Source organism: Phoca vitulina, unplaced genomic scaffold (genome assembly GCF_004348235.1).
Source record: "Phoca vitulina isolate PV1807 unplaced genomic scaffold, GSC_HSeal_1.0 scaffold6, whole genome shotgun sequence".
Classification (NCBI taxonomy): Eukaryota; Metazoa; Chordata; class Mammalia; order Carnivora; family Phocidae; genus Phoca; species Phoca vitulina.
The window spans coordinates 12,749,451-12,769,040 of NW_022589709.1; the positions used below are offsets into that span (position 1 = coordinate 12,749,451).

Genomic DNA, 19,590 nt, shown 5'->3' on the forward strand with positions numbered 1-19,590 from the left:
GCTAGGTAGGGAGAGGGCAAATCCCATCTCAGAAACGACCAGAACCTGTGACTTTGCCCTCCGGGAGGAGGTATGGTCGGGCTTTAGTGCACGTGCTCTGAATGCAGATAGCTAGGGATTCGGAATCTTGCTCAGTCAGCTTCCTGTGGGATCCTCGGTCTGGGTGAGGCCCGAGCACCAGTGAGTTTTAAAAAAGCTCCCTGGGTGACCCTAACGTGCAGTGAGGGCTGACAGCCATGGCTCTAAACCTCCATTTCCGCCTCCATGAAATACAGATTTAAAGAGTGGCCACAATGCATGGGATATTTTGTAGACTCAATAGAATTATGCATGATAAGCACTTAGCACAGACTTTGTCCCACAGGAAACCCTCAGTAGCTCTTCTGTATTACTCTGTTACAGCCCCTGGTTATACATTTGGTCTCAGAAAGGGCCTTTCCATAATATCTTTTACTCCAGGGGTCAGCAAATGTTTTCTGGAAAGGGTCAGATAGTAACTGTCTGCTTCGTGGGCCATGCGGGTTCTGGTGCATCTGTTCATCTCTGTGGTTGTGCTGTAAAAGGAGCCCTTGATGGTACATGCACCAACCATCATGTCTCTGCCATTGAAGTTTCACTTATGGATGCTGAAATTTGAATTTCGTATAATTTGCACATGTCATGAAATATCATTTTCTTTTGGATATTTTTTTTCCAGCCATTTAAAAATATAAAAGCCACTCATAGCTTGGGCTGTCCAAAACTGGCAATGGGCTAGATCTGGCCCACAGCCTCACCCCTCTTTTACTCTTCTCCTTTACCATTTTATTTCTCCATGTGATAAAGGGTAGGGCAAGGTTCCTGAATTTTCATATGTTCATTTGTTTGCTGTAGGGTTCTCTCTGAACTGTCTCAATTTCTCTTTCCTTCTTTCTCTCTCCTTGTGTCCCTTTCTTTCGCTGTCTCTCCTCTCCCTTTCCATCCCTTCCTACCTCCCCTTTCCTTCCCCCTCCCTCTCTTGTCTCTCCCTCTCTCGTCTCTCCCTCTCTCCCTCTCTCCCTCTCTCTCTCTCCCTCTCTGTGGCACACTGCTGGGCAGGGCTGGGCTGGGCTGGGCTGTGCAAAGGTCTGATGCCGGAAATAGGCCCAGGACCTGTCTTCCAAAACCCTGGCACAAGATCAGTGATTTCTGCCAAATTCCAAGCTTGTGGTGAGACTTTTCAAGCCATCCCCTAGCAACTGCCTTCTGTTCTCTCTCCCCCTTTGCGGCCCCCTCTCTCCCCACCCCTGCCATTCAAACTTCCCTAGACATGGACTCACAAAGAGGACCAGGAATCCCAGAGCTGCTATACTGGAGTAAATCCATCTGCAGCCCCCCTCCCCCCAGACTGGAGGCTTCTTCTGGTCCTGGAATGTTAACTAGCTTTGCTGTGCCTGCTCTGCTCCGGAGTCCTGTGCGGAGGTCCCCCAAACACTGGCCCTGTTCTAATTTCTGCTCCATCTCTCTCAGCACCCAAGGGCCAGGGTGCCATAGTTACTCCCTCCTTTTTATTTGTTTAGGTTTCTTTAGTGCATTTAATCACAAGCCTGGATTTTTTTTTTTAAGATCCACAAGCAAAACAAAATTCTACGAGTATTAGAAAATATAAGAGAGCATAATCACAGACAATGCTAATCACAGACAAACTCCTGTGTTTGCCTCCTTGGGAACTTGTGTGTGTGTGTGTGTGTGTGTGTGTGTGTGTGTCCAGGGCAGAGGTTGAGAAATGGCATTGCTGGGTCCCAGGGCACGTGTGCTTTATATTTTAATAGGCATTGCAGAATAGTTCTCAAATAAGATTGTACTAGTAAATGCTCCCACCAGCAGTGATTAAGAGTACCCTTAAGCCTACACCCTCTCTGATGCTCAATATAATCTAACTACAGTACTTAATCAAGAATACGTACATATTTTATTTTAGCAGATACTGCTAAACTGACTTCAGAGTGCAAATTGGCTGCTCTGAGGTACACTCCCTGCAGGGATATGCCTATTTCCCATGCCTTCACCAGCACTTGATATGATCTCATATCTATATATTTTGCCACTCTAAAGGGTGAGAAGATGTCTACTTTAATCGTGTTTCTCTTGACAGTTGAGATTTTTTTTTTCCCCTTTCAGGAAATATTTAGATCAGATTCCTGGTCAGAAAGAAAAGACTTCCATAGTGGTCAAGCACTTAGTGGGGTTGGACAGATTGGATGGGAAACCTGGCTACACCCCTTAGTGGTCTGTGATACTGGACAGGGCCTAGAAACTCTGATCCCCAGCTTTTGAATCTGTAAAATGGAAACAGTAATTGCTTTCAGTGTTCTTGTAAGGCCTTAGCACAACACCTGGTGCTTATTAAGCCTTCAGTAAATGCTGGTTAATGTGGCATCTGCCAAATTCTTAGGGAGGTGCTCGTCGTGCATTCCCATGTTTAATGGCCCTTTTATGAGTAGATCGAGAAGCTGTGGGGCAAAGGAGGGAGAGCAAGGGATGTCCATTAGCACTGGTCCCCATCTAAGGGCAGGGGAGGTTTTAGTCCTGTGGCTGGGGCTGGAGATCCAAGAAAATCCCAAGGGAGATTTTATGCTTGTCCACAGTCTCACTGAGCCAGCTAACAGGATGTGAGATTCTCTGCTTTTGGCTCGAATTCCTTCAGCTCAGTATGTCAACACTGTCTCCTGCTGATCAGAAGCCTGGTGATTATGTATGTCTTTGAGAAGATGGGACTAAAGATAAAATAGTAATTAACAAATGCAGTCCATTTGTCACAACAACTCCTCCCAACCCTGGAGTCCAAAGGGAAAGAATAATCATGAAAAGTATCACCAAAACTAAACTCTTTTCAACACATGGTGCCAGAACACCATTGGACAGCCATACAGAAAAAAAGGGGGGCACCTGGATGGCTCAGTCAGTTAAGTGGCTGCCTTCGGCTCAGGTCATGATACCAGGGTCCTGGGATCGAGCCCCACGTCGGGCTCCTTGCTCAGCAGGAAGCCTTCTTCTCCCTCTCCCTCTGTGTTCTAGTTCTCTCCCAAGTAAATAAATAAAATATCTGAGGAGAAAAAAAAAAAAAAGGAGTGGGGTGCTGGGGTGGCTCAGTCAGTTAAGCATCTGCCTTTGGCTCAGATCTTAATCCCAGAGTCCTGGGATTGAGCCCCACATCAGACTCCCTGCTCAGCAGTGAGTCTGCTTCTCCCTCTGCCCCTCCCCCCTCTTGTTTATGTGCTTTCTCTCTCCCTCTCTCTGAAATAAATAAATAAAATCTTAAAAAAAAAAAGAAGCTTTATTCATAATTGACAAGAAATGGAAGCCATTCAAATGTTCATCACCAGATAGATGAGTAGTTATACAAATTGTGCTGTATCCATTCCATTGAGAATGCCACTCAGCAGTAAAAAGGGGTGAACTGTTGATACGGGCACGGACATAGTTGAATCTTAGAAACTTCAGATGGAGAAAGTGAAGCCAGAGACAAAAGAGCACATACTGTCTGATTCCATGTATATGAAATGCTAGAAAACTCAATCTGTGGTGACAGAAAGCTGATCGGGGGTGGGCCGGGGGTAGGGAAAAGTTAAATAGGAAAGGGTACAAGAAACCTTTGGGGGTAATGGAATGTTCTGTATCACAAGTGTGGTAGTAGTTACACGGGGGGATACATTGGTTGGGAATACATCGGTCAAATGAAACTATACAATGGAAATGCTTTGTGTTGTATGTCAGTTAGACCTCACTAAGTTTTGTTTGTTTAAATGTGTCCTCAACTGTGAAAAGGCTTGGAAGCTCTGCCCTAGGTGCATTTAGAGGCAAGTGAGCAGATCAGAGTGGTCTCTGGGCAGGTAACCGAAGCTCTTTGTCATCACAGGAGGTACGAGGAGACCAGCGAGAACGAAGCGCCGGCGGAGGAGGAAGAGGAGGAGGAGGAGGAGGGAGAGGAGGATGTTTTCACTGAGAAAGTCTCACCTGCTAGGGACGAGTGCCCAGCGTTAAAGGTAGGCAGGCCCAGAGAGACAGGAAGGGCTGTCTTGGAGAAATAGCCCTCGGTGCCTGGACTTCTCCAGCCTCAGGGGACAGGCCCTCGGAATGGGGTGACCTGCAGAAGGTTGCATAGGAGCGTCCCTGCCTGTAGTGCAGGTCATCTCAGTGACAGTAAACTGGCTCTCCCCTCCTCTCTCCTGCCCTCTGCAGCTGCCCTGGTTCTCTGGACTGACCTCAAGCTTTGTAGCCAGATGGGTCTGGGTTCAGATGCTGGCTCTGCTCCTCTCTGGCTGTGTAGTCTTAGGCGGGTGACTTCATCCCTTCCAGCCTTCATTTCCTCATCTCTAAAACGGATACGATAATACCAACCTGGCTGACAGGTTCTAAGGTTTCAAAGGAATGTATTTCTTTGTTTGGGTCTGCCCAAAGTACAATAGGAAAAAGGAGTCCAGTCAAGTTCCCCTCGCCACCTCTGCTGTGCTAGGGTTACACACGATAGCCAGATTCACTCTGCATAGAGATCTCTCTGTCTTTTCCACCGGCAGGAAATAGAGCACCCCATTGTGTGCGAGCAGGGCACCTGGGGGTGGAGCTGCGGATTGAGCACTGCACAAAGGTGCCTGGCCAAGAGGGGCTGGAGAAGAACCTAGGGCCGCCTTCCAACTGCTCCACACCCAGAGGAAAGTCTTTCTGCAGTCTCTCCAGCCAAAAGGGCTGCCTTTTTCAAAATTACACAAAGGCACTGTAGGCTAATAGGGCCCTGCGTTCAGGTGCTCTTGTTTGTTTGTCATTTGCTGGTGACCGCTGTAAAAGGACAGTAGAAAACCTGCTCACCAAGTTGAAAGACTGAGATTTGCAGATTGCCTCCATAATTCCAGGGAAGCATCTGCAGTTCTTGGCTGCAGCACTAGAGGCCTTGGGTGTGTCTTTGTCAAAATGTGGTTGGCATAGGTGTCTAGAGGGTATGAAGTCAAGGGCATCCATCCTTCTACTGCTCAGTGAGCTTGTTTGGGGACTGAATATGCTCCAACCCACGTGGAGGAATAGGGGCCCAGTAGTTGGGGCCTTGGGTGCTGTCCTGGCTGGCAGGGCTATGGCCTACGAAGCCCCCAGCTGTTATCTGTGGGGTCAAAGGCCAGATGACGGGAGTGGGGAGCAGCTGGGGAGTCTGCCCCACGAGTCTCAGCTGGGTGGCCGAGACACTATGGATACGAGTGGCCTCAGAGCTCTGACTTCTTCTTCAGGTGGACAAAGAGACCAACACAGAGACCCCGGCCCCATCTCCCACAGTGGTGCGGCCCAAGGACCGCCGGGTGGGCGCACCATCCCCAGGGCCCTTTCTTCGAGGGAGCACCATCATCCGCTCTAAGACCTTCTCCCCAGGACCCCAAAGCCAGTATGTGTGCCGGGTAAGCAAATGCGTGGTACTGCCCTCCTTCCTGAACACCTGCTTCCCGAGGAGTAGTGAGAGCCTTGGACCTCACAGCGTTCTGGGTGCAAATTCTGATGACTCTTACTTTGTCAGCTATCCTCAGGGGAGTTAACGCCTCAGTGCCTGTGGAGTTAATACACCGACTTCAAAGGACTGTTTTAGGGATTGAATTAGATAAAATATGGGAAAAGCTTGGTAACCCGTACAAGGCCAATGTTGGTTTTTTTTTGTCATTCCAGCCAGCTCTCCCCTCCTTCTTCTTCACAGCCTGCCCTTCCCTTCTACATGACCACTTGCTAAGATCAGACTGACCCCTCGCTGTCCCTGAACGGGCATTTCTTCCCCACTTCCAGGGCGATCCTAGTCTGTAGCCTGAGGTTGCAAAAAGGCAACGTGCCTGTACTATTTAGCCACAGGTTGGTTGGTTGGTTGGTTGGTTTTCATTAAACCTGTTGCTAACCTTGAAAACTTAGGGAAGGCAATTAAAAATAAAAGAAAAATGAAGAGATTTCACATAAAATTCTAGTTTCTCTTGAAAACAAGAAACTGCCTGCCCCCATGGGCTGCACATTCTCTGACGGCGGCAGTTGGCTGGAGCTAAGCAGCTGCCCTTAGATGACTGGCTGATTGGAGAGGGCAGGCTGTCAAGTTCAGTCTGGCCACCTGGCCCTCTTTACCTGTTTTGGTTGCTAGCCTCCTCTTACAGGCTGCACTGGAGTTGAGAAGTCCTACGGTAGGCTTTTGCTCCCTCGCGCCTTTCCCTGTGTATCCATCTCATTAGGCTACCTGTTCCTAGGCCAGCCTCCTTCTCTCATTCTACCATAAATGGAACGTTTTAGCACTTGCCATACCTGAGGGGGTCCCAGCCTTCCTCAGGGATGGCGGAGGTAGGCATGCACACCTCACCTGAGTCCTGGGTCAACATTCTTCCTTACCCTCTGCCATAGAGAACCAGCGAACATTAACTAGAAGCATAGACAGAACCTTCCCTGTCTAGTGTTCCAATAAGTCATCATAGAAGGCGAAGCCCATGGAACCCGGCCTATATCATCAACCTGCCACTTACCCCTCTACTGTAATTTGGGACGGAGAGGGGATATTGAGGGGCACTTTCAATATGTGATATTCACGGGCGCCTGGGTGGCTCAGTTGGTTAAGCAACTGCCTTCAGCTCAGGTCATGATCCTGGAGTCCTGGGATCGAGTCCCGCATCGGGCTCCCCGCTGAGCAGGGAGTCTGCTTCTCCCTCTGACCCTCCCCACCCTCATGCTCTCTCTCTCCCATTCTCTCTCTCAGATAAATAAATAAAATCTTTAAAATAAAAATTAAAAAAAATCTGATATTCAGTATCCATGGCCAAAATTATAAGATTGAGTAGAGAAGCTAATTTTTTCATAATATGACAGTGTCACCAACTTACTAGCTACTTACCAGTTATTCCCCACAAAAACATTCCCCTAGTCCCTCCCAGAAATAACATAAATCCCTCCCCTCTGTGTCACGCCTCTAGGTAATCGTTTGAGCTTGTAAGCATCTGCATGTTGGCTGCATATCTTGGGAAAGGTACAGAGTTTCCTGAAGACACTGAATGTAATGTTGATGTTAAGGAATTCCTGAATCACAGGTGAAGAATCCTTCAGTTAAGCCAGCTCACAGCTGAGGAAGAGAAAAATCCAACTCATGTTGCAAATGTGAATAATTTGAAGGATTTAGAAAAGCCCTTAGGATAATGGATGAAACCCTCTGGCTTGGGCAGAATTACCAGTTTTATGACTGTGCAGTGGAATTCAAACACAAAGTAAAGAATATCACTCATCAGAAAAATCACACCAAAGAAATTAGTGTTTGATTCATTCTTTTTCATCAGAATTAGAATGCAGTTGTAATTTTGTCAAATGGAAGACAGAAGATAGAACTTTTATAAAGTGTTTCCCCTTTCCAACTAAAGACTCGAAGTTTTTTTCCCCAATATTTACTATAAGATTCTGGTCCCCTGTTGTTGTTTTTTTGTTGTTTTGTTTTGTTTTTTAAGATTTTATTTATTTATTTATTTGTCAGAGAGAGCACACAAGCAGGGGAAGAGGCAGGCAGAACATGCAGAGCGAGAAGCAGGCTCCCTGCTGAGCAAGGAGCCCAATGCGGGACTCGATCCCAGGGTCCCAGGATCAGACACTTAACCGACTGAGCCACCCAGGCATCCCTGGTCCCCTGTTTAGATGGACTCACTTTTAGTGGCCCTTTCCCAGGATTGGCATCTTCAAATAACCAGGAGCTCCGATGCTATTTATTAAGCATCTGTAACACACCTAGCACCACGGGGAGCCCTTTCCATGTTTCATTATCTGGACCAATTTCCAACCCTGCAAGGCTGCAAATTAAGAAATCCCCAGGCAGCGTGCATCCCATGCAACAGGCAGAAAGGGCCTCTCTCACAGCAAAGCCAAAGTGACATAAAGTGGAGAAGCAATTACCATTCATTTTTATGGAAAAATTTTTTTTAGCATTCCCAGACCTAAAAAATAACCTCTCTCAGGCTTTTCTGATACCTTGGGACACATCTCGCTAAAAGATGCACAACATAAATCAAGATAAAGCACAGAAGCTCACAGACACGGTTCAAAGCTATGGGAGCTGGATGCTGAGATGCTCAGCGTAGTGCTGGGGGAGCGTGGTGGTGCCCCATCCTACTCGGGGTGCGGCTGCCTCCATAAGGGCTCACTGCAAAACAGACACTTGAGCGTTGTTCTATCTCTTGTCTTTTTCATAAAAGTGAAAATCCTCCTCATATTTCTTTTGGCTAGCAAAAACAGGTGCTAACGGGGGTCCTTTATGAAAGCAAAGTGATGTCACGTGAACTTTCAGAAAGCAGGGATGCCTGTATTTTTCCTTTTTTGCTTTCTGACTGTCCTACTTCAGCCCAAGGTTCTCTCTTTCGTGTAAAATCTTACTGAAGGCTGCAGGAAGAAGCCAGAGGTACAATGTCCTGAATTTTTTCCTATCATTTCCCCTAAAACTCTGTCGGCATATAGTCTGGTAACAACTTAACCCTCCGTTTTGAACCCACAAAATGAGAATGACCAAATTTCCAACAGGAAATATTGGGGTCTGGGCCCCAACCTACCCTCCGGGACACAGCCAGCTCCATGTTTCCCAGTCTGGGACTTACGGCACTCTACTTCTGGTATCCAGGCCTATGCCAGTCAGGTTCTTAATGGAAGCAACAGAAACAGACTGTGAGAGGGACGCCTGGATGGCTCAGTTGGTTAGGTTGGTTCCTTTGGCTCAGGTCATGATCCCAGGGTCCTGGGATCGAGTCCCACATCGGGCTCCTTGCTCAGCAGGGAGCCTGCTTCTCCCTCTCTCTCCCTCTGCTTGTGCTCTCACTGTCAAATAAATGAAATCTTAAAAATAAATAAAATTAAATTTAAAAATTAAAAAAAAAAAGAGACTGTGAGCAATAGATGCAGGAAAGAATCTTTTGGAAAAGAAACCAAGTAGCTCACATATTCATTGGAAGTGTTGGAAGGCTGCAGAACCGGCCTCAGAAATCAGATGGGAAGAGGGCAGGCCAGACCCCAAGCAAAATAGCCCACAGAGCCCGTCAGCTGAGGATACTAGCAGTGCTGCTGCTAAGCCTGGCCCAGCTGGTCCCAACTGTTGCCGCCGGGTTCGACATCAGTACCTCCCCCAGAGGTTCCTGCCCTGCACGAGGCCAGAGCAGCTCTGCCTGTTGCCGCCACCCCTCCTTCCCTCCCTGAGATGCAGATATGGCCTGCTCATGGAACAAAAGCAGGTGGGCTCATCAGCTCTGAGAGGCCCAGTAACAGAGCATTGGGTCCAGCTAACCAGGTTGTGATCCAAAGCCTGAGGCAGTTGCCCCCAGTGGGCAGAGCCTTGTCCTGTGTCTGCTGGTAGCTGCAAGCGAGGTTGGGAAGGGTAGACTCCGGCACTGCCAGCTTCCTTGATGGAAGGTGGGCTGTGTCTCCCACCTTGAGTCCTAAACTGGGGATTTCCCCGCCCATGGGATGGAGTTTGGGTTGCTAAGCAGCAACTTTTCCCACAAAAAAGCACATGTTTTCTGTGTCATCTAATCTCAGAAGCAGCCCTGCAAGGCAAATGGTGTCTGCCCCGTTTCACAGATGCAGAAGTTGAGACTCAGAAAGACAGAGCACTTTACTCTGGGTCACACAGCTTATTAGATGCAAAGCCAGGAGTCTGACTGCAGAGTCCACAGCCTTTCTATCACTCAGAGCCACCGCCCGAAGGACTTCCTTTGCCGTCCCCCAGGCTACTTAAGACTTGTCTCTTCTGCTGGCCTGATGCCACACTTCTGCAAACCAGGTGTCCTCTGCTGGCTTCTCCCTTCTTTGATCTTCAGCACAGCCTGTGTCATTTGATTAGTTTCCCTGAATTGGGCGCCCCACTGAACTTGAAGTCCATGAGCATAGGGACAATGTATTACGCTCCCTCCAGCTCTCCACAGCCCCCGTGTATTTGACACCTACTTAGTTCCCAGAGGTGCTGTCACGTGTTGGTCGGCTCACCCTGACCTGATGAACAGTTCTTCCAAAGTTCTCGTTCTCGAACTAGCTGCCTGTGACTGCCAGTTATTTCACCTCTTTGTTCCCGGTTTCCATAGTTATTACATGGAAATAGAACAGAGCACCGATATTCTCTACCATGGCTGAGATTAAATGCAGCAAAACATCTTTACATTAGGAAAAGATAAGTTGAAGGATCTAATGTGGTTTCCTTCACTCTCCTCTAACATCATCATTGACCCATGAATGGCTATAACCTAAGGATCAGTCATCCTGATGAGTAAGTCTAGTTGGTATGACGCAGTCTGTGAGCGTCACCTTTGGATCGGTGCCGTGTGGGATAGAGCCCCCCCCCCCCCGGTATGATATCCAACCAGTGCGCTTGTACAAACCCACCCCCGTCAAGATGGCCCGCGCCTCCATCTGTACCTAGTTTCATCTCTGAGCTCTCTGTGCATCCCGGGGGCCAGGAGAGGACCTGGCCTTAGAGTCAGACTGAGTAGACCTTCAACTCTCGTTCTGATGCTCACCAGCCTTGTGGTTTGTAAAAGCTTCTTAATCTCCCTGGGCCTCAATTCCCTCCATTAGGACTGTCTGTGGATTAAATGTAGCTGTCTGTGAGGCACATGGCACACGTCGTTAGGACCGCTTCTGTTATTCTCTTTCTGGTTCCCATCCGGACTCTGCCTCCTGTGGTAGCTCTTGTCAGTTACATCCCCGGGGTTGCCCTGCCCATCGACACTGCAGAACTATTAATAGCATCATTACCAATAATTATCAGTAACCACAAAAGTAACGGCACAGACAGCTTCTCGGGAGAGAGTGGAGAAGTGGGCAGACAGCTGCCAGAGCGAGCGGGCTCTGTTGCATCAGCCCATGGCGATCGCACCGCCTTGCAAATGTGACTCGAGAAAGAAGCCCCTGTGCTGCGTATCCTGGGATGTGCTGTCACTGCAGCCTCCCTCGCCAGCCCCCCTCTGTCAGGGGCACTCTTGGTACAAAAGCACAATCTGCGGCCACGGAGGAGGAGTATTGGTCCTCTGGGAGAGTACACGAGCAGGGGAGAGCTCCCAGAGCCTGTCTGTGTGTCTTATCTTGGGCATTTCGGACACGTGTATCTTGCCGGTGGCTCCATCCGAGCTCCACGGGTGACAGGGAAGAGTCGGTGCAAACAGGCCCTGGTGTGGTAGGTCCGGGGGCATTAGATCCTGGAGTCACACTATCTGGTGTCCACCCCGCAGCGTTGCCAGCCACCTGGGAACCCCGCCACCCTTCTGGCCGCAGTGTGCCTTCCGGAGGTAGTTGAGTTCTAATTAACTTCCCAGAACTTTTCTCCTGCAGCTGAACCGAAGTGATAGCGACAGCTCGACGCTGTCCAAGAAGCCACCTTTTGTTCGAAACTCCCTGGAGCGGCGCAGCGTCCGGATGAAGCGGGTAAGACAGTCACCGCAGAGCTGTTCGTACACCTGCCCCACGGTCATCTCCCCAAGCGCATGCCCCCGTGTCTGACTGTTTGTTCTCAGCCAGCGGTGTGAAGAAGGTTGCTTTTGCAAGCGTGATGGTGCTTATGAACTGTAAGGCCTGTGTAGGCGCTGGGGAAGGTGCCCAAGGGTAAATGTAACTTTAGGATGATGATGAGTAGGTTAGGTCCGGAGTGTGCGTACTTGGCCTTGTCTTCCAGGGTAGAAATCAAGGTCACTAAGAACTAACCAACTCAAGGTGTCCCAGTCACTGATGGAAGCTGCCTCTCGCACGACTCTGCTCAGCGTGTCATCCAGCTGACTGAGCAAAGGTTCTGACAGCCCACCCTGCTGGCAGAGAAGCCGGACACCTCCAAGCCGCCACCGGAAGCGGGGAGGTGCAGATGGGCTTCTCTCCGTCCAGCTGGAAAAGCACCGGGAAGAGGCCACAGGCTGCCTTTGCAGAGAAATCTCCCCCTGCCTTAGGGAGTCTTGGCTCAGAGATCGGGGTGGGACAGTGTTAGGCAAAAGACTGACTCCTGGTGTGCGCTTTGTTACGAGTCAGAGCTACAGAGATGCAAACGGGCCCTTCCCACTCGGGCCCTTCCCACTCTGGGCTGTCAGCATAGGAAGACTACAGTAGTTCTGGGGAGTTTGCAGAACCAGAAGAAACAGGAGTTGGAATGTCGGAAAGACAAGTAGAGAGAGCAAAACAAAAAGAACATGCAGGGAGAGAGTGACAACAGCCCCAGGCAGGGGAAGGCTCCTCCACCCCTCCCAAAGACCTCCCGCAGACCTGCTTCTAACAGCAGAGTCAGGAGTAGGTCCTTTGTCTGTCACCACCGTGCCCCCCAAGTCTCCGGAACTAGAGAGTGCGGGAGAAAGGAAGCCACACAGAAGAGGGTGCACACGGTTGGCTGCAGGGGAATATGGACATGGCCTCCAGTGACAGGGCTGGCCAACTGCCGGCCTGGGGTCCCTCCCTCCACCCCTGTCTGCTGTAGTTGGTGCTGCACAGTGTCTGGAGCACCAAGAGTCTTCTGGGGAGGTTACTGACAATGCACATTTCCCAGACCACGCTCCCAGACAGTCTCATTCAGGCAGCAGGGGTAGGGTCCTAGAAACTGCATTTTAATAAGCTGCCTGGAGAATTCTGGAGCAGGTGTTCCACGATCCACTCCTGGAGAAATGCTTCTGGAAGCACCTGCTTGCTCCCCCCCTGCATTGCCTATAACTCCCTGTCAAGACAGGCCCTCACAATTCGCCCTCTACCTCTTCTTCCTCTTAGCCAAGGGGAACACTTACTGAGAGAGCCCTTGATAGATGGATCTGAGCCTACATTTCCTTCAGGCCCTAACTGTGATCTGAAACACAGGAGAGTCCGGAGGCTGGGCCGGGGCGCTTGAGCACTAAGTCCTTCTTCCATTGCGTGCCTGAGCTCTGTCTCTGCTTCGGCCTGTCCAGGACTGGACATCAGTCAGAACAAAGCACCTTCATTTGTTACTCTGAGAACTTGAGTTACAGAGATCCCTCAGCTGGATTTCCTGGCCCTGCTCATTTACGAGCACAGACTAGACAAGGCTCTCCCTAGAAGGGCATTCTAGAACTTCCACACTGCGCTGCTTCACGGTCCCACAAGTGTGCTTGCCAGCCTTAACTGAGGGGGGCTCTCACAGCAGTGTTTTATGTACCATTTCTCAAATCCGTCTGTCAGCCCTTGTGTTTGTTTTCTATGGCTGCATAACAAATCACAGCAAACTTAGCAGCTTAAAATAATACAAATTCAGTATCTCATAGTTTCCACGGGTCAGGAGTTCAGGCGCAGGTTAGCTGGATCCTCTGCTCGGGGTCTCACCAGGCTCATATCTAGGTGCTGACTGACTGCATCCTCCTGTGGAAGTTTGAGTAGGGAAAGATTCACTTCCAGGCTCCCTCAGGACATTGGCAGAATCCCTTGTCTTGTGTTTTCTTGCTAGCTGCAGGACAGGAGCTGTTCACAGGGCCCAGAGGTCATTCTCAGGCCCTTGCCATGTGGCCCTTTCCACCATACACATTGTGTCTTCAAGGCCAGAGGAGACCTGTTTCCAAGAAGGGCCTAGTTCACCTTTTCGGGGCTCACTGGATTGGGTTAGGCCCACCCAAGAACATCTCCCCTTTGTCTAACTCAGAGTCAACTGATGAGTTATTTAATCATGGGAGTGCTATCCCATGGTATTCACAGGCCACCCCCCCCAACACTGAAGAGGAGGGCATTCTCCAGCATGTATGTTGGGGGTGGGAATCTCGGGGCCAACTTAGAATCCTGCCTCCATCAGTTATTTAGTTATTTTGTAATCATTACTGTTTTTTGATCGAGAAGGAGAGTAAATGGTTGCATTACTCAGGATCTTTTACATACAGATAACTGAAGAATTCAAATATAACTTGAAAATGCAAGAGGGAATTTACTGGCTCATTTAATGGAAAACCCCAGGATGCTGGACTACCTTCAGGCATGAATTGAGCCTTTGTTGAGACAATGTCATCAAGCCTCAGTCCCCGTCTCATGGCACACTGCTCCTCCCAGATAGCTTAATTCTTAAAAAGGGTCACCCCTTATGGTGGGAAAGATGGCCATGATCAGTTCCAGGCTTAGATCTTGCTGGCTTCATAACCTCGTCTAAAGACTCTTTTTTCCAAGGACTCAGCAGAAGTGCCAGAATTGAAGGTTATTGCTGGGCTTAGACAACATACTCACTCCTGAAGCAGTCACTGAGGTTCTGACTGTCCAGGTTTGGGTCACATTCCTGTCCCTGAAGTCCCCCGTGAACCACCATGTGGGTTGAGCATGGAGGAGGAGTGGATCCCCAAGGGAAGATGATCATTGTCATCGCTGTTACTGTCAGATCAGGGGAGTGGGTGCTAGACAAGCAGAAACAGCAGAACAAAGTCAAGAAGACATGACGTCTCCCTCAAGGAGGCACAGACTGCACTGAGGAAATAACTTCAGAGCAGGATCATAACAAGAACCCATTAACCAAGTGTGAATGTTGAGGCACTGAGAGTGGGGAAACTGGGCAGTGTGGGGAGTGAGTGGGTGCGGTCTGGAGCCAACTGCCTGGGCTGGAATCTCAACTTTACCCCCAGCCCCATGCCTGGGACATAAAAATGCTCAATAAACATAAGCTATGGACCTGGGAGAAATCAAGGCAGGCTCTGGGGGAGGGGAGCCCCATTTTTGAAGAACTAGAAGCCTACAGATAAAGGGGGGTATTTGAGGTTCAGGGGGGCAGTTGTTGGGGCTTACAGAACCCAGCCCTCTAATAACCAGTCAAAGCTCTCCCTCCCCCCGCAGCCTTCGTCGGTCAAATCCCTGCGCACCGAGCGCCTGATCCGCACGTCACTGGACCTTGAGCTGGACCTGCAGGCGACCAGGACCTGGCACAGCCAGCTGACTCAGGAGATCTCGGTGCTGAAGGAGCTCAAGGAGCAGCTTGAACAAGCCAAGAGCCATGGGGAGAAGGAGTTGCCCCACTGGTTGCGTGAGGATGAGCGCTTCCGCCTGCTGCTGAGGATGCTGGAGAAGCGGGTGAGAGCCATGCAAGAGGCAAGGGAGGCGGCTTGGTCTGCCCTGTGGGACTGCCCCATGCGGCAGGGGAGGGAGGCCAGAGCTTGGAACAGGGCCTACAATCCTGTGACCCACTAAAGAGTGTTCCCAGGGCCCCTCATTCCCATCAGCAAAAGGATCCAGGAATCCCTTTGCCCAGTAAACTTTATTAACTCTTGACCTGGCTGCCAGGCCCTTTTGCTGCATTTCCATGTTTATGTGTGCAAGGCCTTATTATTCACACTTTTGTTCATCAAACATTGGGTACCTAATCTGCGCTGGGGCACACGCTTGAATAGAATAAATACAGAACACTGACCTGCCCCAGTGTCTGCCCATGCGGTCCCACAGGGTACGCATCTCCAAAGACACGTCTGCATATGGAGGAAGTCCCTCACTGCAGGAGAACTCCCGAAGGCACTTCTCTGGGCCACCACCTGGAGGAGAGGAGGACAGGGGATCTAGGAGCATCCAGCATCTAGATGCTGTCCCTCAGCTGCACAGGACTCTCTGGGTCAGAAAGCTCCAAAGTAGCAGCAGCTTCGGGTCCTTTATGGCCCTGGGGTTTATCTTATCTGTGGCTAGCAAATGGTGGGTACAACTTCATGGGGTCTGCAAAGCTGGCAGTTTCTAAATGGCTAAAAAAAAATCTGCTTGTTGGAGCTATATTTAAAGCAATTGGATGCCTTAAAAATTTGACTTTGGCACCAGTGGGGTGGTGAGCTGACAGGTCCCAGGCTGTCATGAAAAAGTAACAACACAGGGTCAATACACAGAGGCCATCTTCAACTCATTTATATATCTGCTACTCCTGGACTGTCACCATGGCAGGAATGACCTTTGCTAGTTTTCTCCGCACACAGCCAAACAAGGAACCTTCCAGAGGGTGCCTGCCTGGGTTGCTGGGAGAGCCGTTAGCTGAAGGTGCAGCTCTTGGTGCAGGTGATAATGCCTTAGTGTAGGAAAGTGGTGGTGGGCTTCTGAGGTCCGGACTAGGGGGGCCTTCAAATGGACTCTTCTAATTCAAGAGTTCCAGAAATGTTTATTTCTAATTTATTACTTATACCCTGTATACTTATAATAGGCAAAGTCAGGAAGGGAGGGAGGGAGGAAAGGAGGGAGGGGAGGAAGGAAAAGAAGGAAAGGAAGCCTGACCTCTCAAATAGCAAAAGAATAGTACATCCATGACTGTCTGATAATGACCTTCTACTAAAAAACCATTTAAATGATGGCTTCATTGGGGCGGCTGACTCTTGATTTCAGCTCAGGTCATGATCTCGGCGTCCTGGGATTGAGCCCCACATCTGGCTCCGTGCTCAGTGGGGAGTCTTGCTTGGGGATTCTGTCTCCTCTCTCTCTCTCTCTCTCTCTCTCTCTCTCTCAAATAATTAAATAAACCTTTAAAAAAAATCATGGCTTCATTGGCCAAAATTCCATCTTCATGCAATGTTTTCAAGTATATGGTACATGGATATTTCAGGGCTTTTTGTGGTTTGTTCTCCAAAGTGCTTACACAGGTTTGCATTAGGTGGAAGGGGTGCAGTGTCCCTAAAGCCCTTGAGCACAACCAAATGATTGGAATTGGGTTTCTACCGCTTCTTGGTGGTTTTGACATTAAAGAAATTTCTTAACCTGCCTGAGCCTCCATTTCCTCGTCTATAATATAGAAGCAATTATAAAATGTACCTTTCCAGGTGGCCCTGAGGATTAGAAAGGTAGGACACATTTCTCTAGGCAGCCCTCATCTCCTTAACACACAGGTATTCAGTTCCCTGGCCCCAGAACCCTGTCCACCCCAACGGACAGTGGGACCACGTCTCATCACCCTTCTGAACAGGGGATCCCGCCGTGGAACAGGAAGGAGTGAGCGTGCCCGTTCCGTGACCCTCAGACCTCTTGACTACCATCGACTCCTCTTTTGTGCTAGGAAGTTGTCACTGGCTACCCCTCTCTAGAGGCCCCGAGGACTCCATACCACCTCACAGCCCTGCTTGCTTTGCCCTGCAGATGGACCAAGCGGAGCACAAGGGTGAGCTCCAGACAGACAAGATGATGCGGGCAGCCGCCAAGGATGTACATAAGCTTCGAGGCCAGAGCTGTAAGGAGCCCCCAGAAGTGCAGTCTTTCAGGTAAGCAAGTGGGCCCCTGGCCAGCCCGCCTTGCCCTTTCATACGCAGCCTCCCCAGCCTCGGCCTCCCTGCCCCGGCCCGTGCTCCCTCCACCGGCAGAGCACTGGCTCCCCCTATAACAGATGTGTACCCTCTGCCACGCCATCCCCGGGGGGCTGTGAGCGCCGCCGTGCTTTCCCTCAGCCGTCTCTATCAATCCGCACACAACGCGAGCTAATTTGTTAGGTCCTCCTGTTGAACGAATGAGCCACCTGCTCCGGCCTTTCCTCTGAGCATTTCCATCACCAGTAATTACGGAGAATTGGCTGAATGATAAATAAGCCTGGGGGTGATGGGGGCTTTTGCCGGGCCTCCCTGCCCCTGCCTGCTGCCTGCTGGGATCTTAGGGAGGTGCTTTCTTGCCTGGATCCAGGCACTTCTCAAGAGGGCCCAAATGCCATTTGGCCGGGGCCTCCCGTTCGCAGAGGCCCTTGCATTTAGACTCATGATGGCCTCCTAGAGAAGGCACTGGTGGTCGTGTATGTGCTTAAGAAAAAAAAGAAACAGCCTTTCTGGAATAGAAACATTTAAAATATACTGTCATTTGAGGATCATAGGGAAGGGAGGGAAAAATGAAACAAGACGAAACCAGAGAGGGAGACCAACCATAAGAGACTCTTAATCTCAGGAAACAAACTGAGGGTTGCTGGAGTGGTGGGGGCTGGGAGGGATGGGGTGGCTGGGTGAGGGACATTGGGGAGGGTATGTGCTACGGCAAGCGCCGTGAATTATGTAAGACTGATGAATCACAGACCTGTACCCCTGAAACAAGTAATACATTATATGTTAATTAAAAAAAAGAAAAGAAAAGAAAATATACTGTCATTTGTATAACTGTATTTGGACACCTCTTAATTTTTAACCAATTGGGAATCTTAAACAAACAAACAAACACTGCAAGTGGCCCAAGGGCCCATTTAAACTTAGGCCCGTGATTTGAACTGAAGGTGGCCGGTCCTGCTAATGTCCCTAAACTAGTGGTTCTCAACCACGGATGACTGGGGCACCCCGGGGACATTTGGCAATGTCTGGGGACATTTTTTTGGTTGTCACAACTGGAAGAAAGGATGAGGGAGGGGCTGCTACTGGCACCGAGTGCCTGGAGGCCAGTGATGCGGCTAACCATCCTACAGTGCACAGGACAGCCCCCACAACAGAGACTGATCCCACCTGTAATACCTAAAAAGTAAGGTTGAAAAACCCTGCTCTGAAGCGCTGGTCTCTTTTGTAGGGAGAAGATGGCATTTTTCACCCAGCCTCGGATGAACATCCCGACCCTCTCTGCAGATGATGTCTAATCGCCAGAAAAGTATTTCCTTTGTTCCACTGACCACGCTGTGAACATAGACTGTGGCTAAAGTTATTTATGTGGTGTTATATGAAGGTACTGAGTCACAAGTCCTCGAGCGCTCTTGTCGGTTTGAAGACGAACAGATTTTTTTTTTTTTTAGTTTGGGTTCTATTATTATTAAAAAACAAAAACAAAAAAAAACAAAACCAGCATTAAAATGACAAGATTGTATAGTTTGTATATTTAGGAATGTATTTTTGAGAAAGAAAATTTAAATGAACTAAAGCAGTGTTAAGTTGCTGCTCTTCTTAAAATTGTTTAGATTTTTTTTTTTTTTTTTTTTGTACAGCTCTACCTTCTAGAGGTTTCACTGCAATAAAAAGTAATGTTTCAGGGACGGTAATCCTAAAAGGACGTCCCACAGGTGTCAACAGCACAGCTGACCTTTCCTACTTAACACATTTTGTACAATATAAAAAAAAAATGTCTGGAACCATTTGGGGAATTGTGAGATGCATTTGCAAGTCTTCATGAGCTGTGATGTGTTTGTATGTGGCCGCCTGACGTGGGGCAGGCAGCACGGAGCTGGCTGAGCAGCCCAGCCCGTGTGGCGACAGGCCTGCCCACGCCAGTCTCGGATGCCCAGTGAAGCCACTGAAGTGAGTGAGGGAGGGCTGTGGAGAGCTCCTTTCAGTTTCATCTCCATCAATAAAGTGGCCTTTCTGAACGAATTTTCGCTCTCTTTTTCCCCCCCCACCTCTCACTTCATCTGTTTCTCCCTAATTTTTGACCTGCCCCTTCCTCACCATTTCCTCTCCACCGGTCTCCAGGCCAGGGGGCGGTTTTTCTCTTGCGGGCACCACCGCTTGTTTGCTCATCAGATTTAAAACCACTGCCCAGCTGGGGCTGTTGCAGACAATGGGGAATCAGCCTTTAACTATATTTTTTCATCCCAAAGCTATCTGTAGCTATGGTTCACGTTTCCGGGATCAGTCCCGCAGAGAGAAGCCGATATAAGTGGGGAAACTAGGGGTAGACCTGGGGTTTGAATCCTCCATCCTCTCCCTAGTTGTAGTCTGTCTGGTGAACCAGGACAAGAGAGCTGGTAAAGGGCGCCTGGGT

The 19,590-nt window shown here is 49.4% G+C and overlaps 1 protein-coding gene across 5 annotated transcripts in view; it reads left to right on the forward strand.

Annotated features, from left to right (window-relative positions):
• The window catches only part of WWC1 (WW and C2 domain containing 1), a 145,628-nt gene extending 126,432 nt beyond the window's left edge, over positions 1 to 19,196 (forward strand). Inside the window, exons 18-23 of one of the 5 annotated variants that reach the window (XM_032403677.1) lie at positions 3,878 to 4,004; positions 5,235 to 5,399; positions 11,305 to 11,397; positions 14,740 to 15,009; positions 17,017 to 17,138; positions 18,409 to 19,196. In XM_032403677.1, coding sequence (XP_032259568.1) covers positions 3,878 to 4,004; positions 5,235 to 5,399; positions 11,305 to 11,397; positions 14,740 to 15,009; positions 17,017 to 17,138; positions 18,409 to 18,475 — 844 coding nt within the window. In that variant the 3' untranslated portion in view covers positions 18,476 to 19,196. Of the gene's footprint in view, positions 1 to 3,877; positions 4,005 to 5,234; positions 5,400 to 11,304; positions 11,398 to 11,644; positions 14,706 to 14,739; positions 15,010 to 17,016; positions 17,139 to 18,408 lie in introns of those variants that run through there. The other 4 variants (XM_032403679.1, XM_032403678.1, XM_032403680.1 and 1 more) reach the window with 4 other exon arrangements.
• Positions 19,197 to 19,590: the final 394 nt, after the last annotated feature.